Source organism: Daktulosphaira vitifoliae, unplaced genomic scaffold, assembly GCF_025091365.1.
Source record: "Daktulosphaira vitifoliae isolate Bord-2020 unplaced genomic scaffold, ASM2509136v1 Scaffold_3, whole genome shotgun sequence".
In the NCBI taxonomy this organism is placed as follows: Eukaryota; Metazoa; Arthropoda; class Insecta; order Hemiptera; family Phylloxeridae; genus Daktulosphaira; species Daktulosphaira vitifoliae.
Window position 1 is genome coordinate 6971164 of NW_026099574.1, and position 22780 is coordinate 6993943.

The following is a 22780-nucleotide window of genomic DNA, read 5'->3' on the forward strand; positions in this document are numbered from 1 at the left end:
TTAAAAACCGTTCCAAAAGTGTCCTATACAAAATGATTTGTGGCTTTTCAGTACGAGAGATATAAAACTATGATAACAATAATAGTTATCGTTTAGCACATATTACAGAGACAAAGGAATATCTTAAGTTACGCGGAGCACTAGATAGGCAATTCTGCTGCATCAGTGCATTATAACAATGATAATAACTATAAATAATTTTTTCTAAAATGAAAATTATTTCTTTAACAATGTTTTCTAATTAATAATAACAATACAAAACACACCTTCAGCCAAGTATCTATGTACATTTAAAGATGTTTGGGAGAAAACTATTACTATTTGTATTTTAACTGACACATTAGAACATTCGTAGTCAAACATTATTTTAAAAAACTTGTCATCGAATTTTGTACAATACATTGCGTACGAATGTGTACTCTTAACATTTTTATGATGTCCCTCGTGACACATGTGTTTTGATACACATTGGTAACTATTAGTTTAGTTATAGTTATAGCCATTTTATCAGTCTACTTCTTTATTATTTTTATTTATTATTATTATTATTATTGAAGATCACTATGGTAATAATCGTCATAAACTGTAGTAAAATAAAGTAGTTAAACTGAATTATTACACAGATGTAACAGATATTTGACCAATAGTATGCTTTATGTTGTAGTGGTTTATTTATTACTATTAGTTGATAAGTGAATTTTTCTATCTCGAATACACGAAGTAGCTTTTGGTGATTTTTGTTGTACAAAATAAACAACTATTTAAGAATAAAATCAATTTAGATAGCAAACATTAAATTATTTCTATCCATTACTTTGTTTTTATTATCAAATTACGGTTAATTGATTTTTTAATATTGTTCAACTTGAATTAATTTTTTTTATTACTTGTAACAATTATTTGTATTATATGTTATAAATTTACAATAAAAATATGTATATTTTTTATTGTACAGTTTTTATTTAGTACACTAAATAAAAACTGTTGAGAAGTATATGGTTTTGTGAATTATAATTATAATTACAGAATATGTACATTAAATAATTAAAAACTACACAAATTATTGTTTCGTCATCAAATTTTTTTACTAGAAATTTTAATTACCTATAGATAAGTACTATGTGAAATTGGAAACATTTCGTTCTTTCACTTTTGTGTAATAAGATGTAACAATTGGCTATTTTCAACAATTCAAATCGTTAAACATTAACAAAAAATCTATAAATCGGTTCAAAAGTGACATGGGTTAAAAGAAAAAAGCCTTGAGTTTGTGAAAAATGAATTTCGTTGATTTAAAAATTAGAAAAATAAAATTGTAATTCATAAACTTGGGAATAAATTTGAAGTAATAAATTATAATTTATTATGAGTAAAACAGGCTAGTTTCATATATGATAGCTTTGAGTGTGAATTTATAGAACATATGGTGTTTTCTTTATATTTTTATTTATAAAAACTGTTCTATTTGAGTAAAAAAAAAGTTTAAACATTTTCTGAGCTATAGCCGCGCACAAATGAAGTGTGCATTTTAAATGATATTTATATTTTGAATTTAGATGTATTTCTTTGTAATAATGGAAAATAAAATAATTATTAATAGTTTTTACTATGAAAAATTTCACATTGTCTATTATTCCAAATATTACATTTTATATTCACATTTTTGTGGTTTTTATATAAATTTATAAGTTAATACTTATGATGGAGAAAAAATTGCCAATACTAACATATATGAATTGTATTGTAAAAATGTATTTTATAATATTATATATGCAGCTTGGTTGATAGCAAACGCTTTGGTAACCCATTCGGTTGTTGGATAAATGAGATTTTAAGTACATGAGCACAGCAACCTACTCGCGTTTCGATTTCATGAGCGCAAGATTTCAGTAAAATTGGCTTAGGTCGTTTGTACATTTATCAAAAACCCATTTAAACCGCCAAGCTTACCGTATATAATTCAATGCGACACGTAATTTGTGCCTTTTGCAGATTTTCTGTATTTAGTTTTTTATTATCCCGAAATAGCTAATCTTAGATAATACTATTTTTTATGGGATTATCTGCGATTTATAATGTTCTAGTTTAAATAACTTATTATAAAGAAATATGTGTCTGGTATACTTAGAAAATTCGTAGTACGGTAATAAATTTTTATTTCAAATTGTAATCTAATTATTTTTAATGATTAGATAACAAATAAAATCAACATAGTTTTTAAATTGTTTTTACAGTAAGTAATTAATTAATAAAACCAAATTTTAGTGGTTTTTAATAAGAAGAATCAATTCTTAGAGAATCAATTTTCTCTCTCATCTATACTATAAAATAGACTGGCCTCTTATGTTGTATTTTCAGCTAAATTGCTTATCATATAATAGCGATTTTTTACTTCATAATTGCTACGAGTATTTCACGAAACATGCCAGTTCATATATTTGATTAAAACGCCTTGTTTATAAAATTCTGTCACGTATTTAACAATAGAAATCCTCCGAGACCACACAAGCCATTCAAATAAACGAAATTTTCATTCATTGGATGTATTTCTCTTTGTAAATTTTCTTCGTTCCTTCTAATTATGTAAAAAATTCTTTTAATTCAATATTCGGGAGCTCGTAAAAAAAAAAATAGTTTCAGATATATCAAAAAAATCAAATATATTATACCTCCATCAACTAATGGTGTGTTAATAATAATTATTATTGTGTAAAATTTCTTTGATAATCCGACAAATAGTACAATTACATGAGTAGATATGACTGAATTTTAATAGTATGTTTTCTAAATATTTATTGACATAACTTGAAATTTTATTTAATATATGATAAATAAATGAGTAATCAAATATCTTTTAAACATTTCTATATTGTGTAATAACGGATATGTTATTTTGTGAATTTGACCTTAATTTAATAACAAAATAGAAAATAATACTCCAATGCTAAAAATAAAAAGATTATTGTCATAATATGATGTAAATAAGAAAAAACAATAAAAAAATTAGATTTTATGTTATTCTTATGGTCTTATTGACAGTAATACCATCCAAATTGATTTTTTACGCGCTAATTCTTTATAATTTAATATTTATTGTTCTTTGCGAATAAAAATAAACATAAGTTGGGTAGGTTATATTTCAAAGAAAATCTGTCTAACTATAGAGTTATTTAAGTCATATATTATTTTTGACGGTGTTATTACTCCATTTTCTCAACTTTTAATTTATTATTACTTTGGTAATTATGATATTTTTAAAAATATTTGAACTTATAATCCCAAATATATTTCAGATAATATGCCAATATTATTATTGGCTAAGTTATCTTAATATTTGTTTGAAATCGTATATCGAAGCATGGGATAAAGCTATAGTTTTGTAGTGCATTGCTTTGTTAATGTATTTAACAAATCACTATAATAATTCCTATTATTTTGCTGAGATCTACTGGACGAAAGTATCTACTACATATGTTTGAAAATACTCCTAGATGGCATCACACGTACTTCAGTTTGTTATTTTTAGATTTATTATTTTTAAGATATACCCAAATCTATATTATGTTTTGTAACCTAAATAGTGTTAAAGTTAATTGTATAATTAATAAAAAAAAAAAAAACAAGAATGAAATATAATGTACTTCCATTAAAGTTCTTGACCTTGACGTTATTTAATTTAATGAAAAAGTATTATTTAACGTTGTTGAATTCACCTGGCGATTATCACGTGTCTTTGATACAGTAACTAATTATGAAGTTATCAGTTGTCTATACTTTTAATATAAACTTAATAAAAAATTAATTATTGATTTTTTTAATAGCTGTAAATAAAGTGTGTCACAAAAGTGAAAAAAAAAATCAAATAAATACTGGAGTAAGGTCATTATTTCATTTTTTTTATGTGTGCAGTAATTATAAAGGCTATTGTATATTTTTAGGATAAGGTGATGGAGGTCGCTTAAGAAAGCAACTCGGCCTTATTTTTTGTTGCCTTTTCCAAATTGTAATTTGGTAATATTTCTTTTATAGCTCATCACATTACATAGATTGATTATTTTAACAGTATATCTTAAAATAATAATTATGTTAATTATTTTTAGCTTTTTTGGTTTCATATATTTCTCAATTTATTAATTATTAATTATTTTTTTAATTCATCCTTTATATGTTAAAAAGTTGCCAACTTTTTTTTTAATAGTAATATACATATTTAACTAACTTAAAAAAATAAAAAATGATCTTATTAAGTAAATACTTGATCGATAACTTATATACATGTCTTCCGAAAGTTATTTATATTTTATACACCTAAGAAAGAGAAGAGTTGAGCTCAAAAATATTGTTTGGTACTTATGAATATATTTACTTTTAATATAATATACTTTTCTAAACCCATTTTTGCGCCGATTTCAAATCTGAAATTTGATTTTTAAATTTTTAGATTATTATTAATTTGTAAAAAACGAGTAAATAATTATAAAAAATTGATCCAGTGAGAGCTGAGAATTTTTATGAACAGATATAAAAAAAAAATACGCTAAACATCATAAAAACAATACCTTTTTAGTTTTGCAAAGAAACTAAAAAAAAAAAAGTCAAATATTTAAAAAAATATACTTAATTAAGCGTATTTTAAAAATTGATTATAGTTGTGAAATTCATGAGAAACCCAAAATAATTTTTTTTAAATTGATTTATACAGTAACAGTTTACCAAACGATTGGGTGTATTATAGAATGGTAGTAGAACACATAAATCGAGTTAAAAAATTAATAAATATCAAAGTAGAATTAGTCAGCTTTAGTAGTTAAAATGTAATATCCATATCAAACCTAATTCGACAATATATATATTTTAAAAATATTAGAAATTAATGATTCTAATTGTTTATATGGATAAAATGAGACAATAATATTCACATAGAAGATAGGTTAACTTAACATTTATTTCAAAAAACACAGTATTTCCAAAACTATTAATAAGTTAAGTTGAAAAAGTTTTACTTTTTATATGTATGTTTCAAGTTTTGAACGCCCCCTGTATAAGGAGAAATTGTCCAATTTAAAAAAAGAGTATGTTGGATGAAAGATTTGTATATAATGTATTTAAAAACAAATAATTGTCTTAATCCATAAATTTTTCAAAAAGTTATAACAATTTAAAATATAAAATCGAAAATAGAATATTTTAACACAAAAATAGAATGTTTTTAACAAAGGCAGCTATTTGGACATATAAGGTAAGTAGTCGAGACAATTATTTTCTTTTAATTTATAATACGTAACATTACCTGCCCAAAGAGGGAATTCAAAAAAATTATCCCGACAACCTATGTTTTATGTGAAAATGGCCGTCTAAGTTAAAACATTTTTTTAAGTTGTTTAACAAATAAATTTCAATTTATTAAATATTTCTAAAAATTGTAGGATGTGACAAAATAGAACAGTTAGTGTTTTGGAGAGAGATGGATGAGATGATGCAAGGAATATCTGTTAATGAGGATGCGGTTTTTTGTGGAGATATGAATGGACATGTAGGTAATGAGAGGAGAGTATATGAAAGAGTACATGGAGAGTATAGTTTTAGCGGGAAAAATGAAGCTGAAGAAAGGAATTCTGGAATTCGCAGTATCTTGCTGTAGTTAATACTTATTTTAGAAGAAGGGAAAAACATTATATAACTTATAAGAGTAACAATAATAGATTACAGAGTAATTATCAATCATTAATTATGATTGAAAAAAATAATTAGCCATTTAAAAATATTTTTTTTTCCTTAAAAAATAATATTATTTTATAAATAAGACATCTATGCAAAAATTAGCATACAAATAATTAGATTAATTATTCATATCTAATAAAATAATGTAAATAAATCTCTTTTATTTCAAAGTAAGCATAAAATGTATTGTAATAACATATATGTATAATCTAAACTACATGTAAATTCAGTAAATCAAATGGTATCTGAAACCTTACCAGACGGAAATAATAATTACATTTTCCAATTGTAAAACGGCTGACAATTATAACCCATTGTTTTAACTAGTTAATAGTTTGCTAGTTACAACCTTAGGTAATTGTTTTATGATCTAAAAAATCTAATTAACTTTGTACGCTTAAACACTACTGCATAAATCGTACCCTTTCGTCGCCGAAAAAAGTTTAATGTTCCATAAAGCCCAGGATTATTACTCAGCTAGGAAATCTACCGCCTATTTAATGAGCTTACACTTAGGTTTATCCTGCCTGGTTGACAGATAGGTAGTCACAGTGTGCGACAAAATAACAACAGTAGACTGGGTAGATTAACCCCTCGAGCATCCAAGAATTTAAAGGATATTACGGATAGTAAAGAATATTTGTTTTGACAGTGAGTATGACCTTTAAAATGAGAGAAACGTTATTACTGTTATAGAACAAACGAGATAGAAAAAGCAATTTAGTATAAACGAATGTTCCCACTGTCGGTCAACTGGTGTAGTTGGCAGTGATTAAAATGGTTAGGCAAAGTTATGTACATTACAGTCACATTGTGGTCCCAGTCGGTTTTTAACATTTTTTAATTTTATGTCTGTACTAACCGGAAAACCAAAAATTGTAAACACAATTCCACCAAAACGTGATTTATATAAATTATTTACATTGTATATTTTACACGGAGCAAAATAAATACTCTCGAATAAAATATAAAAATGTAAATAATGAAATGAACAGTTTCTTTTAAACACTTTTTTTTTTAAAGAAAATTTTAAATAAACGTTTTGATAGCAAATATACGTATGATAACATAAATTAATAACTTCCCTTGCACCATTTCCGACATGTAATAAATTTATAACGCTATTAGATACATCAAGAATTGTTTGAGCAAGAGACAGTTTGAAGATTTATATCAGCACTTAAAAACTTTCCAAATTAGAGTAAAATAATTTATGCGGCATTACTCAATTAACTGTTTATCAGACTTCATTTTAATATTATGTATAATTACAAAGTTGACGTTATTTTATAGGCATTTCACAAAGTTGACATAGAAAACACGATGAGTTTTAGAACGAAGTTTTAGGATTATCTTGAATAAATTTTTTTTTAAATTCTAATAAAATACAATTTTAATTACATTTAGACGGTCTATTCTTAATGAACAATGATATAACAATTTGACGTTAATTTTCTTTCTCGACATTTTTGCCTAAAGCTAAAATATTTAATATAAAATAACAAAATGTTTTAAGACGCTTATTAAATTTTTAATGAAAATTCAGTAACGTCTTTTTAATTGCTTCGAGTGTTTAATAAAGTCAAATCATAATAATAGCGTGCCCGAAACACATTCATCATCAGTCAAGTTTATTAATCGGTAATTACCTACCAAATTAACCTAATACATGCCAATATATAACCTATTCACATGATATATATATATATATGTATACATGTACCTGTGTGTGTGGATACTGTGTGTATGATTTATATTCTTTAAACGTTGACGGGTATGATTGAAAACAACACGTCATGCTTTTGACTTACTAAAAATTCATAGACACGCAACTATGTTATTAATTTTACATGGAGTGACTATAATTGATAGCACAATATTAAAAACATATCAACTTGAACGGTCAGTGCTGCCGACAGTAACTTTTATTTGGGAGCTTAATTTATAACTATCAATAGCCGTACACATGTTTTAACGGGCTGTGTAAATTGAATTTGGCTGCACAATATCAGAAACTAGTTGGCGGTAAAATATCATTACAATACTGTATATTAAAACTATAAAAATTTATTTAAAAAAAATATCTTGCACATTTGTCAGCCGAAAACAAGCTTCCTTTTTGGATACAAAGACGGCTATGTATGTCGATGTAGTATTTATAATAAGAACGGTAAACTTAAAGAACAAACAAATAAAAAAGTAATAAACGTTATACGTATCAGTAATATAAGTTCTTTACAACGACTATTTTACTTGTGGACTAGTAAAATTTTACTTCTTTGAAGAATTCATTTCAATCCTATTAAAAGAAAAAAATTCCGGTGCTATAGAAGTTTTCTTATCATTAAAAAATCTTTATTCTCAGCTATATTTATTCTTTAATTATTTTATTATGTCCGAGGATGGCGACAAAAAATTTCATTTTATAAATTATTCGTCATTAAATCCAAAACACTGGCGACTAAAGACCGTCTCGAAATTCCAAAACTATTTAAATAGACCACTAAAGTAAAAAACAAACCTAATTCAGACTAGTTTACGACGCCTTACTGCGAAATTATGTTATTAAGCACAGTAATTTATTGCATATCGTTTAGAAAAATGTCACAAATCTGTGGGTTATGAATGTGGTATTACACCTTTTTAGCAGAGTGGCCTTTTCGTTTAAAAACAATAAATCAGACATGAGTGTTGCTATTTAAGTGCTAATTAATTACAACTGGTCATTTTTCAAGTTGTTCAAAAAATTAAAATCAACCACACGTTGTGGAAGTACTGGCAGTCTAATATAAATTTGACCGATGTCATGTTTTTTATGAGTTTAATGAATTTTTTTTACGTATAGTCATCTTAATTTTATTAACATTTATTCTGGTAACATATTAATTGATCATCACCATCAATTATGTTTATTTCTTCACTGGTTTAACCTAAATACCAACTTACGTGTTTTGCTCTCCTGTGGCAACACGATTCTATTTTTAATTATTATTATAAACTGTGAAATGATTTTTAAACTTATTAAATTATTTACCAATTGAATTACGTGGTTCTTGAACGAATAATTTCAAATAAAGAATAAGAATGAAATCTTAGCGAATTTTTATTACACAACAATGGAAGTCGGCAATAAAATTGTAAACACATCCAATATTAAATTTGTAAAATACTGTTTTTGATGCATATCATATGTAATGTACAATTTATACAGATTGACTGTCAATTATTTTGCGGATAAAAATTTTAAATATTGTTATTGTCTCTTGCAGCTGATGAACATGTAGTGATTTCACGATCGGAAATAACTTTTCATTTCAGAGTATATTTATTACTATTCAATTAACTATTTATCAATGTGAATATTATTAATGCAAATCGTGATTCGTGACTATAATGTATTGGCGAGTACATCACTAAGCCCATGTAAATCTATGTACATACCCTATGCCATTTGAATAATTAATGATAACTACAATTGTTTTTATCGAGAAAAAAAAATAATTTTTGTTACGTCAGTAATTTAATTGTCTATAGTTTCTTTTATAGGACGACCTATAAATATAATTAAATATATTATTACCAAAAATATGTATTTTAATATGATTTTCAATATTATACTTTACCGATTCAGATGTAGAATAAACGTTATTAAATATTTTATTGTCTATGAATTTATTTTCTTTTAATTACATTTCATTTAAATAAGTGAATGTTGATAGTAATATAGACAGTTGTAAATCATCAATTATAAAATCAATAAAAAACAGTAAATATTATTGAATTATTAAAATTTTTAAAAATCTTATTTTTTATAGCATTTAAGTACTGGAAATTGAATAATGTAGACAGTGTCAACTTTATGTATCGTTACCACATTACTAGATTTTGCAACGGAGCAAAAATATAATTAAAATATAACTTATATTTTATATAAGCACAATATATTATTTTTCAATAATAAATACATGTCTGATATTTTCTGTAGATATTAAACAAAGTAAAAAAAATCTTGAAAAAAGATTTTTCCAATACATTATTTGTATTATTCTTAAATGGCTGTATTAAACATCACAAATTTTAATGAAATCCATTCTTTAGAAAACTATTATAATTGTTTCTGCAATGAAAATAATTAAATATTGACTATACTTTAGGACAAATAATAAAATAAATAATTATTACTATTAATATATCTATTTTTATATAGCAGAAATATAGTTATCAGCAAGTACACTATCATACTATAGACGTAATCTCATGCTAGTCTTACTGGCGCCGTTTGAACTTCAAACAATTTCAATAATAAAGCATAAAAAAGGATCACAATTGTTATAATATATTACATCAACGTGAGTGCCCAAACGAGTGTGCCGGTTGTTCTCGCAAATAGTTGATGTTCCACTTAATAATAAAAAAAGAGTGTAATATCTTCGTCAGTTAGTTAATGTACAGATATAACACATAATAGTAAGTCATTCTGTTGTTTTTTGAAAGAACAAAAAGCATGTGACTGCAATGGCCGGGATTAAAAATTGCTATGTCTGCCTGAGTAATAACCATACAATTCACTTGTTTAACACATTAGACAAATTACTAAGAGAGTTAGTTACCAAGAAATATCATGTTAAATATTTGTAATACTAAACAAAATAATATTCAAATAAAGCAAAAATTTGCCAAATGTAAAATTAAATGTTATTCGAAATAACATTTATCGTAGGTACAAAATATAAAAGTTGATATTTGCTAAACAAAAATTAATTCTAAGTTAGGTATAGTGCAATTAATATGTTTATTGATTTTTAACCACTGATGCCAAAAAGTCATTATTATACCAAGCGTTTTATTTTTGGCGTACGATAGAATAAATTATGAAAACGAAGCATTTCCGTCATAATAACTTAAGTAATTCAAAAGATATATAATATTAATAATAAATTATTTTAATTGAATTAAAGTTGAAAAAGTTTTTACGGTTATTAGTTTTTAATATTTCTATTTTAAATGTGTGAAATGTATAATGAAATCTCAAAAAACAAACATGATGAAAATAACCAAAGTGATGACCAAAAATAAAGGTTTAATCACTCTTTTTGTAGATATCGACTTTAAAAATATTGATAGAGTTGGTCCAGCGGGTGAACAACATTATCGACTCTCTTTTAAATACGCCCCTGGTATTCACAATAATTAATATTTTTCTAATTTTAACACTATCTTTAAAATAAACAATATTAATAACATTTTATTATTACCAAATATCTATAATTATTATAGATAATAAGTTGAAACGTTTGTAATAAATTATTAAATACAAGCACATAAAATTTACATTTCTGATATCTCATAAACATTATTAGTGTTAGCGTTTGTTTTTTTTTTTTTGAAAAATGTCAAAATTTTAAACTCTAGGAGTGGGCAGCAAAATTATACGACCTTGTAAATAAGTTTTCCAGAATCACATGATCAAATATTTCCGTTGACAATAATATGAAATCGGAGCACATTAATGTTTTTTTCTCAGAAAAGCATTTTTTTTCTTATTCTACTATATAATGAGAGTTCGTTGACAATTTATAACAAGTTATTTTAAGTTACACAAAAAATAATACTATTTATGCGTTGAAACTAATATAAATATAACATATTGCCACTTTTTTTATATTTCTATTTTTATTCTTCATTATATTAGTTGATTAGAATAATTAATCGTTTTAAATCACTCGTAAAAATGTTTAGCCAGAACAACCACACGACAGAGTTGTAGATTTCAAAATTACACGTTGTTTCCTATTTGCGGGATGATTAAAGTCTTGTTCGTTAGTTTAAGTAAAATTAAAACAGACATTCGGTATACTAAACTTTGAAATGTCTTTGTTATACGTGATGTTCGTAAAATTTAATTAAAACTCTTAGCCCCTTGACCTCGAGATAGACGAACACAATTGTAGTATGAGTGGTAGTAAAAAAGCAGCACATTGCATTTACTTGTTTGAGACTTTTGTGTTAAAATAATAGATATGGACTCTTTAAATTGAATTTCTTAAATTAATAAATAACACAATTGTTTTGATGAAATTGAAATATTTTCAACAGAATGAAGTGATTTTTCAAAACAATTATTCAATAACATTTTCATTAAAATTATTTCTTATGTCTTCACTGTTCAAAATACCGAGTTCTATTGTACTGAAACAATTGTCCTATTTAGCCAAATAGTTAGTACAATTATAATATCAATGCGACTGTTAATGGTATATTGAATCCAACAGTACTTTTTAACGTTTTATTCGTAATAAAATGAGTTATATCTATCGTTTGTAATTATTGACGATATTTTTAAGCCTTAACAATGATTTTTCCTAAAGCGAAGTAAAAAAAAAAAATTAACTAATTGAACTGCTTTATTTATTTATGGAATTTAGCGAATCACGTGAAAATTGTAAAATATATAATACTGTTTTTTATTTGTTCCTTATAATCTTTTCAAAGTAAAGTGAAATTCATTTATATAGTGCCCTTCGCTTAGCTCCATTGTAATCATCAACCTACACTTACACTAAAAGGAAATCTCGATCAATTGGGCATGAAAACGGTACAAGTATGTGTAATGTAGAAATCGGCCTTTGAAATTGGTTAGACCATTTTTGAACTGTAAACATATTATCTTCTTTGTCTAAAAAGTTTAAACGCTAACAGTTTATATTTAAAAAAAGATCGGTTTAATTTGTTGAGAGGTATTGTTATAGAAAATTTGAAAAAACAATTGATGAACAAAACACATTATACAATTTCTAGTATTTTAGTAATATTTTCAGGGCGGGACTTACAACCCAACCAGTCCTAATACAGCACTATAATATAAAATTAGCTGCAATTTAACTGCCTTATACTAGATAATTATAAGTCGAAGTATACAAAATTAGTACTTGATAGAATTAGTATAAATGTACAGAACGCACCTACAGTAAAAATTAAAAGTGCATTATGAACGTGAAAAATATTTATAATAACACATATTACTAGTTAATCGCACTTGTAGCATACTTAATTTTAGTCTCTTTAGAGTCCACTTAAAAAACGACATTCAATATAAGAATTGGCGAGTATTTTTTTTTATAAGCTTTGACAATTACCTTAACTTCATTATATTATTTCGTTATTTTTTTCTTTCGTTGAGCATTACCATAAATAATAAAAATTTTAGTGGAAAAAACGAGGTCATATGTTTTGAATTTTGAAGTCATTGCGATTATTACTCAGTATTTATTGCTATGTTGTGGTGTTAGCAACAATTAAAAAAAGGTTTTGGTCGACTACGCACGCAAACCCTTTCCAGAGTCAGTATTAGGTTTCCACAGCTAAGTCTTATACTCAAAAATGGCCATTCGGCAACTAACATTTCTCGGTCATAAAAACATTTAAGCGTTATATTATTGTTGCTGGTGTAATATTCTAAGTCCCACCGGAAAACTACAAATAGCTTTTGACAATTTGTCTTTTACCGCATAACAACTGAAATCGTTCTATTGTTTGGTCGTGTTTGGAATAGAAAATTAAATAAAGTAAATATTTTGGCCGAAAAAAATGTAATAATTTTCACGTATACGAACAACACCAGTTTAAATTTTAAATACCGATGAGAATCACGAGCAATTATCGTATAGTTTACTTTTATAGCCGTTAATGGCCAATTGGCTACTGGCCAAAGCTTTTATGTGTTCAAACTTTTTGGATCGATATTGGAAAAAGAAATAATTGAAATATTTTTGTACTTATTAAAATATTAAATTTTGCGGGTCCCAATTATTAATACGAAATTTTATTTGAATCCACAGTACATAATAGAACCAAGTGAATAATTATTCGAGTTTTTACACGAATTTCCATTGGACCATGTGTACTATATTTAGAATTTGAGTTTTTATTAGGAATGTCTAGTCGTTTTACATCGTTTCATAACTGGATAATGAATCACTTGGCGTATTAAAAACCGAATTCGTCTTACAGGAGTTCTCTAATTTCCTGCCTCTGCGATAATCAGACATGGTGTATTTAAAAAATCTAGCCGCTTGCCTATGTTTTTGGCTTTATGACAGACATTTTGGGTTGAATAATTTTCCCGAATTAGCGTTTACGACGATAGTAGTCGAAGACATAAATCTAGCCGATGTCATGTTTATACATCTTGTGTATATATTTTTTTGTGTGTACGTTGTCCATTTTTTGATAATATTGCACCGAAAATGTCATATAAACACAGAACATGGATACACTATGTCAGATTTTATATGTTTGTACTGAAATCATTTTTAATTCGTCTGAATCCGCTGTTTCAAAAACGAATTTTTCTATCTTACTGTATTTTGAAGATTCAAAAGCTTTGTACCTTTTTATACCATTTAATGTCCGAATAAACAATATGATAATACATATAATGCAATCGACTTTTTGGTAAGATACGAGTAAATGTTTGCTGAAGGCTGTTGAGAATATTTTTAATAATTAAAAATTGTAACACGTGGCACGAAGGGTTAACAATTGAAGCCAATCTTCCACGTTAAACACACGTATTAGCGTTAATAGGTTGGAATCTACACTGAAATGATTTTTTATTTTCGTAGCGTAACATTATGTGGACGTCGACGACTAAGACAATGAAACAAAGCGCAAATGCATTAAAATTACTACGACTTGTTTTCAGGGTGGGCCACTATAGACTAAGCTGCCTATTCTCTTGACTTCCGAACAAACTTATCTAAATTTGAAATGCGTAGGCTTAACATAATATGTACTCTGTGTAGGTTTATGTAAAATATAATACAAGTAATTACCGTTCTCGTTTTCACCAAAAACCTGCAATCTTTTAGACAACTAAGTTTTGACGTACAAAATTATGGATTTTCACTAATATTCGTCTTATCAACGATTTATTAGTAGAACATTTCGGTTACTTTTGAATGAATAACATTTTAATTAACCGTGAAATTTTATGTCATATATACAATTAAAAAATCAAATTTGGCGTACAAATTTTATCTTGGTAGTGAGCTTAATCGTAGTACGTGTTAGTGAAATTAAAAAAAAAAATTAGCGTTGAATATTAATAGGATAACATAAATCTTATGTGTTGATAAGATAAGGGAAAATTAATGAACTTTTTTGTCACTATCAAATGTATTCCAATGACATTATAACGTTAGACAGTTCAATTAGAGTGCACAACGCATCAACTGAATTCAATTATGGTAAAATCTCAATATGAGCCAACTGATAAAGTAAATTTATATAAAAGTATTACAAAATGTATAATTTTTTTTAATAAAAAACTGAAAAATTTACCTATCTATAACTACACATAAATTACATATATTTTGTTGATTTTAAAAATGAGATGTTTATTATATTTTACTGAATTATGATACTCTGAGTACTATTATCGCTGTCAAAAATAACAAAAAAATAATAAGTATTACCCATAAATATTATTTTCAATAGAAAATATTCTATATTTTTTATAGGTTTTGTGAGATCTATAAGTAATATTAATTTTATTGTCTTCAAAATATGACTTTTCATAGAAATATCGCAGTAAAGCGTTTAAGAATCGCATAAATTACTCTTATGGAAGGAGTTAAATCAAGTACAAAACTATTTTGTACCCTTTGAGTTTTGACAAATAAAAACTAACAAACAAAAAAAACAATATATTTATTATTTTATCGCATAATGTGTCTACTCGGAATTGATTTTGTTTATATTGAATAAAATTCTCGTATTTTGTTATGCCATTTGATTGTGTTTTGAGTATCTAAAGCTCATTTTAAAACGCAGTCGTTTCCAAACTGTATACAACACCGTTTAATAGTTTTTATGATATCTTTATTGGAACGGTCGAATTATCTAAGAATGTTATAAAATAACCGAAAAATGTTCTACGATGAAAATCTTGACATGTATTGCTGTCAAAAGGTTATTATTTATAATTTTGTTCTATTCAGTTTTCCGACGAATGGAACTGACCATTCATAGATAATGGCAACTCTAGAGGCTATTCAATGTTCAGATGTAACCGATATTAACCCGAGATAAGGTCACAGAAAGAGTAATCTCCGTAATACGTTTGTCTTGTATGCTTTGACGTTGTAAAATTACAAGAAAAATGTCCAAGTGCACTTAAACTTCGCACACGGCCAGTGGCCAGGAAAACGGTTACATTTGTAATGTGCTCTTGTGAAACTCCAGTGTTGAAAATGACCACTGTGACACTTACGAATTCAATCTTCTAGCCGACTCGATTATAACTGTTCCGGATAGACGCCAATAACATATTGTGTGTTCGCGTACCTTTTTTTTTCGTTACAAACAAGCACGGGGAGTAATGTGTTCATCTGGCGCGGACAACCCGGAGGACTCGACGATAGCAATAATTATAATGATTAGATGCGGACAGAACAGCCACTCCCTCAGGACAGTCGCCCAAGCTCATAACGATAATGTGTGTGTGTGTGTTGTACATCGGCGCAATGGTGAGGGTTGTGCGGCCGAGGCTCTCCGTCGCGGCAACCAGTGAACAGCGCGGGCACACACACAGTCGCGTATCAGTCTCGACTACACTGCCAACGCGTTCGTCGCCCTCTACGGACAGTGTTTTGTCGCCGCGTTCCGTCGTCGTCGTCCGATTTGCTTTTCTGGATACGAGTATAGTTTTTTTATTCGAATTTCCCATTTTTGTCCGTCACATTTGCTGTCGTTCGTTTTATTTGTACAGTTTTCCAAAATGGGTTTTCCTCTGAGAACTTGACCGTCGTACTATTACTAGTGGACCAATGAAGTAACGGAAATTTGTATACAATTTTTTTTTTTTTTATCGAAATGCAATTTTAATTAATTCACTCAGTGTGTGCGTGACGGATGTGTACGCGTGATCCGAATAAAATATTTTCAATGTTTTAGATCCTCGTAATCATTCCAATGAATTCGTTTTTCGGCATCATCCGAAACGTCTTGTGTAGTTATGATAAATTTGAATTTTTTTTCGTTACCCAACGCGTCTTTATAATTAACGTCGATTTAAATGTGTTTTGAACATTGGAACATAATTCGTTTTGCTTATTTATTTGCAAATTAACCAGTAGAAACGCGACAGACTGAGTTACTAACTGCTACAATTTGTGTTTACATTGATTGATCGATTGGTACACATCATTAACGGATAGCTAATCTCGAGCTCAGTTTCGAGAACAGATTGATTTCTATTGCAGTTTACAAACGATATTTTTAATTCTTTAACGGGTTTAATCGATTTGAACATTTTTTTGCCCGAAACAAATCTGTCGTAGTAGTTATTGTTCGTATTGAAATAGTTTATTTGCCATTAGTGCGTGTGACGCACTAGAACGGGTTTGAATAAATGATGAAGGTGTCCAATAATTATTATTTATACGTTTCAGCTCACACCTCCCTCGCGGCTCAGGTTTGTCGCGGTTATTTCGTGTTGAACCCATAAATTTCCACCGCACCCAAATACAAACCCTTCCGCTGTGCATGTCAGACCCTCGTGTTACGTGTCGTATGAAACATTTGCTTTTAATATCGCAGTGACGGAGGTCGCCGGTGTGACAACGACGACAGCGGTGGTGGCATCTCCGTCGGTGGTCGAAGATAGTGGCCATCGGCGGCGGTCATCGGCAGTCTAAAAGACACTATGGAACCGGACTTAGACTCTGGTCTTGCTACTTGCAGCGACTTGCCAAGTTGCAGCGAAGTGTTATGCCCAGTGGTGGTCAAAGCAGAGGTGCCCACTCTCAAACAACACTACTATCCGGAAGGCGGATGGGGTTGGATCGTAGTGGCCGTGTCTTTTGCTGTGCATATGCTCAACCAAGGCTTGCACATGTCTTGCGGTGTATTTACACCTCTCATCGTTCGCCAATTTCCTCGCTCTACCTTAGGATCTGCAGGTTAGCCACGCGCTTAAATTAAGTTTACCTCGTCGAAACAAAAGTATAGATCGCGTTGAAAATAATTATATTAAATAAAGGGTAAATTTTTTTCATTTTTTATCAGATCGTTTTTCTACGATTGTATTCGATACATCCTTTGAGTATGAATAAATACGTCTAAAGCTTTTTTGATCAAAAAGTATACTTTTTATACGACGACTTATTGTTATCAGATGGTATTTGTTTAGTTAAAATATGAGCTGCACCACTAATTTACTACATTTCACTACTATAATTGTGGTCGTCAATGCAGAATAATTAAACATAAACAAAAATGCAAAAAAATGTTGCTTAATTAATTGAAATATTTCACGAGAAAAATAAAATACTAATATTTATTAACAAATACATTCGACCGTTTTTACTCGTGACGTGCAATGATTATATTACGTTTATGAAATGTCCACACCATAAATTTATTGCCATAATTCTTCTATGAACATTTTTTCATCTACTTCCTGTAAAACAATTTTTTGAATGTCAATAAATCTTTCAAAATTACTGTTCACCATACTAGATAAGTGCTGTTAGTTCGTGATAAATAATATAGTAGGGGACATGTGTGTGTGTTATTCGGTGAAATCTTTTGGTATGACACACCTGTGTCTTTTGGTTATCAACGGATCATAATGTTACAACTTATAATAAACAATATAACAAATATTTATTACATATAATGTATCATATTTTTTTTTTCTATCGCACCTATCCAGCTAATACCATCCTGAAGATGTGAAAAATTAAAAACTATTTTATGTGATAATGTATTATTTCAAATATTAGCACTGCCTACTAAATATAATTTAAAAAAAATTTTTGAACTTGATTAATATCTATAAAATAAATTATATTATTATTACTATTACATATGCTAATTTACATCAAATTAATTCATACCTATTGAAAATAAATAGCTGTTAATTATGAAGCGTATATTTTTCAAAGAACTATTATAAATTATCCGTTTGAAACATGAAATAGATTGAAATTAAGGTAATCGTTTCAAAACAACTTTTAACGCTATTAAATAAAACGAAAGAAAAATTAAAGAAATATTCGTAAGGTGTAATTAAATGAACGTGTCTTAAAATTATTATTATTATATTCAATAAAAGCTACTGTGGTTTAAAAATAAATCAATAATACAAATTCCGGATTTTGATTTTAAAATTTATGACTATTTTAATCGTCTTAGACTTTAAATAACCGACTCTAACGAGAAAATAATTTCGTTTGGCTTTAATTAATCATATTATAAATTAGTTGTTAAACTTCAAAAACTAAAGCAAAAATTGTTGTTCATAATGTTTATTGTTTTAATTTCAATAGATTCTATAGTGATGATTGATGTAATCTAATTGATGTGCATTCAATATTGATTATTATATAGACAGTAATAATAAATCATATTGATAGTATTATAAAACATTACGTGTATGATTTTATTTTTAAAGAAAAAGTTTAAATTTCTTTAGCGTTATAAAAGAAACACAAAATTTCATATAACCGATAAACATAAAAAAATGTTGTCTCGTGCCCTTTACCACACTAACTCATTTTCATAGATCACTAATAAATGTATACTTTTAAAAATAATTAGTGTATATAATTCTATTAATTTCATTGTTTAAACTTTAATTAGAAAACAGTGATTTATAGAATTTTTTGGTTCAAATATTTACATCGAAATGTTATAATTACAATTAGCAGAGATGTAAATGAATAGTTTTCAATGGAAAAAATTCAATTTGTTATTATATATAATTATAGTACTAGTAAAGAATATAATACACTACAAGTTGTCATATGATTGTGGTGTACAACACATGTGATAATAAAAATGTTATCGTAATGCTTTTAAACAGTTACTTGATTTAATTACTTAATTTTTAATTTTATTCGAGATTAATTATGTCGATACATGATGAAATATTGTTTATCTCTAAAGTTACTCAATAATACTAAATATACTTTTTTCTAAATAATTTTTACAGTATTGCACTATGTGAAAAGCATGTTTTTATTATTTATCTCTAATAAGAAAATAAAAATATTTTGTTTAATTTTTTCGAAATTTCATAATAGTTATTTTATATCTTTTTTACAAAACACTTTTGTTGTGTCGATGATAACTTAAGGACAACTATTTATCAAGTTACAGGCATTTTAATACATTGAGTGGGTAAGGAACGCGGGTGGGTACAGTCTGTACTGGTGTACGTAAACTCCGCCTGCGTTCCATTACCACTTTATGTATTAAAATGCTTGTAACTCTATAATACTTATGCTAAAGTTGTATCAGCGTATCAATTTGTTTTGTAAAAAATAGGGTTATAAATGGCATTTTTAAAATTTTAAATTAAAAAAAAATTATTTTTCTTGTTTTTAGACAAATAATAGAAAATATGCTTTTAACGTAGTCAAATACTGTCAAAATGATTTAAAAGAAAAAGTAACGCAACATATTTGCCGGATCACAAATTATTGAAGATAATAATGGAACACCTATAAAGATAACTGAAATTAATTTTTCTTTCTACTAGTGGTAAAATTATGCCTAACCAATTGTTTTATCATATTTTCAATTTTTTTTCTAATGTTTCAGCAAAGTTTTCAGCAGTATTTGAAAACTAACATTACTGACAATTGAACATAATTTTAATTTGTAGAAATCCCAATCATAACACGGGTAAATTATTGCAGTTTATTTGACGTCAATGTGTACCTATTTCATCGTTTTGTATACATAGTAAAAAATCCGTCAAAAAGTTGTAATTTTTCATTTTATTATCCCACTTTGTTTCTCGTATAACTTTGCAAACAACAATTATTACAACTCCGCGAATAACTTTAAAGTATTCAGAATTTTTTGGGGAGTGTTAACTCAAACCAATGACATTAACAACTACGAAGACGATGCATTAGGCGGTCCATTTAATTCGAATGTAATCATACGCCTCGGGTAGCGGCAACGAGTAAAAAACATTATTGAAACATTAATAGTATTCGAGAATAACATGTTTGTAATATTTATAAAAATGATTCCTCTATTATGGGTATAATAAAATGATTTATTGAACAATCAGTTAGAAACTATTTACTTAACTATCGTAAAAACATGAAAAACAAGTCATTAGAAACATGTAAATTAGAGTACTGATTTTAGGTTAATTTTTAAAATTATTATTAATTGGTCAAAATGTAAACAATATTTAAATAAATGAAGCCAAATGAAAATTTTAAATGAATGTGTTCTCTATGTTTATAAACCGACCACTGTTTATTATAACTGACTAAATTAGTATTTTATTTAAAAACGTATGGAATAGTAGGTAAATTGTCTATCAGACGACTAAAGTTACACATGTCTGCGTAGTTATGTAATTGAACTGTTTGTAAGACATGTATGATGTTTCTGGTTTAAGTCATACGGGAGTATCTATATGTTATCGTCGAGTGAAAACGTCTCTTTTGTTATTTTTTTATTCCATTGTGCCAAGTTGAAAATAGGCGTTGATGAATGGTACATGTCTAATTAAAACGCATCGACGCACTCGTACGGAATTGTCAAGTGCGCGATCAAAAAAGTGTGTAATAAATAAGAGAAATGCCAATGCTACACCCGATAAGCCGGCGGACAAACCAGAAGAATTTGTTGAAAACTGTAATTATACTTTTTTGTTGTTTCTACACGACAAACGCATTCGTATTAACTGGACCACACGATTCTTGAATAATTATAACAGTCCAAATTACATACGCTGTGTAGGTTAAACATTTCGTTCAGCGGTTCGTGTTCAATGTTTTGTTTTTATCTTTCATCGGCAATTAAAGTACCTAATGTACCTATTCAAATCATTTTTACATGCCGCGTGTGTAGAGTTTCAAGTGGTTATGGTAATTTCTGGCGTAACTCATTTTTTTTCAATCTGCTCTATGAAAGTAATAGCGCCAATTTGTATTCGCGTTACGTCTTTACTATCTTAATATCTTACATTGTTTTTGATTTTTTTTTTATTACTTTTAAATCGCTTGAGGTTTTTAGTATTCTGGATACGAATTTACAAACATTAATACGGATTCCATCGTGTTAGAAAAAAAAAACTGCCACTTTCGACACCCACATGTTATGAAAGTTTCACTATTGTACAAATCACAGAAATAGTTTGTACAAAGTTCCACAACAAAAATCAAAACTATCATGCAAATAAATGGAATTATTGTTAAACTCGCTCGCTGGTGGATATTAAAATGTATTACCTACGTCGTTGTCCTGTTGCACCAGTTGCCGTTCTTTTTAACCGGTTTAAAAATTCGACATTTTTTTATCGGAATATAATAGTATATTCCGTTCGGCAAGGGCACAAGTAGTGCGGTTTTTGATTTATAACACATCCTACCTGACGGGTAATTTAAAACCACCTGGTCAGACCGAGTCACTCGAGTTCAGCGGGTGAGACATTCACAACAAAAACTATGAGTAAATATGTATTTTATATAGAATGGACATTGCATTGTGCAGATTAACAGCCGTCCATATTAGGAACATATTATGACTGCTAGTCAAATAAAACTAAGGTATTTCATAAGGAGTTTATAATTAAGTTATAATATCGCTTTATATGTTAATACGTTATCGCGTTAGAACTGGTGGTTGACTTCACCGACCACACGAAACCAGTAAGAGTTACAATAATTCATAAACTGTCTGTAAATAAACCATATGTCTTCTACTGTGCGATGTTTTAGTTATTAAAATATACCTCGAAGGGGAACATTGAAACGCACTACAATATCATATTTCTGTTATGATTGACGCTCAACGACACGATCGCAGTTAAATTCTAATAGAATCAAAGGCGTCGCAGCAAAAACATTAAGTTCCGGTCTATTATCATTTTAAATACCAAAAATAACAATCGAAATATTTGTCTGTGATTAAGACAGTAGTTGTGGGTGAAGTGCTTAGTGACGGCCGCCCACACACCCGTATCTCAAAAAACTAGAACCAACGTTTGAGTTTTTTTAATGGCAAACAATCTGTAAAAAACAAT

At 27.8% G+C, this 22780-nt stretch overlaps 1 protein-coding gene across 8 annotated transcripts in view; it reads left to right on the plus strand.

Moving 5' to 3' along the window:
- Positions 1–22780, plus strand: part of LOC126903050 (monocarboxylate transporter 10-like) — a 174636-nt gene that overhangs the window by 117999 nt on the left and 33857 nt on the right. The window contains exons 1-2 of one of the 8 annotated variants that reach the window (XM_050680981.1): positions 16304–16555; positions 17175–17684. The exons of 6 other annotated variants lie outside the window; for them this stretch is intronic. In XM_050680981.1, the coding sequence (XP_050536938.1) occupies positions 17429–17684 (256 nt within the window). In that variant the 5' untranslated portion in view covers positions 16304–16555; positions 17175–17428. Of the gene's footprint in view, positions 1–16303; positions 17685–22780 lie in introns of those variants that run through there. One more of the 8 variants, XM_050680980.1, reaches the window with a different exon arrangement.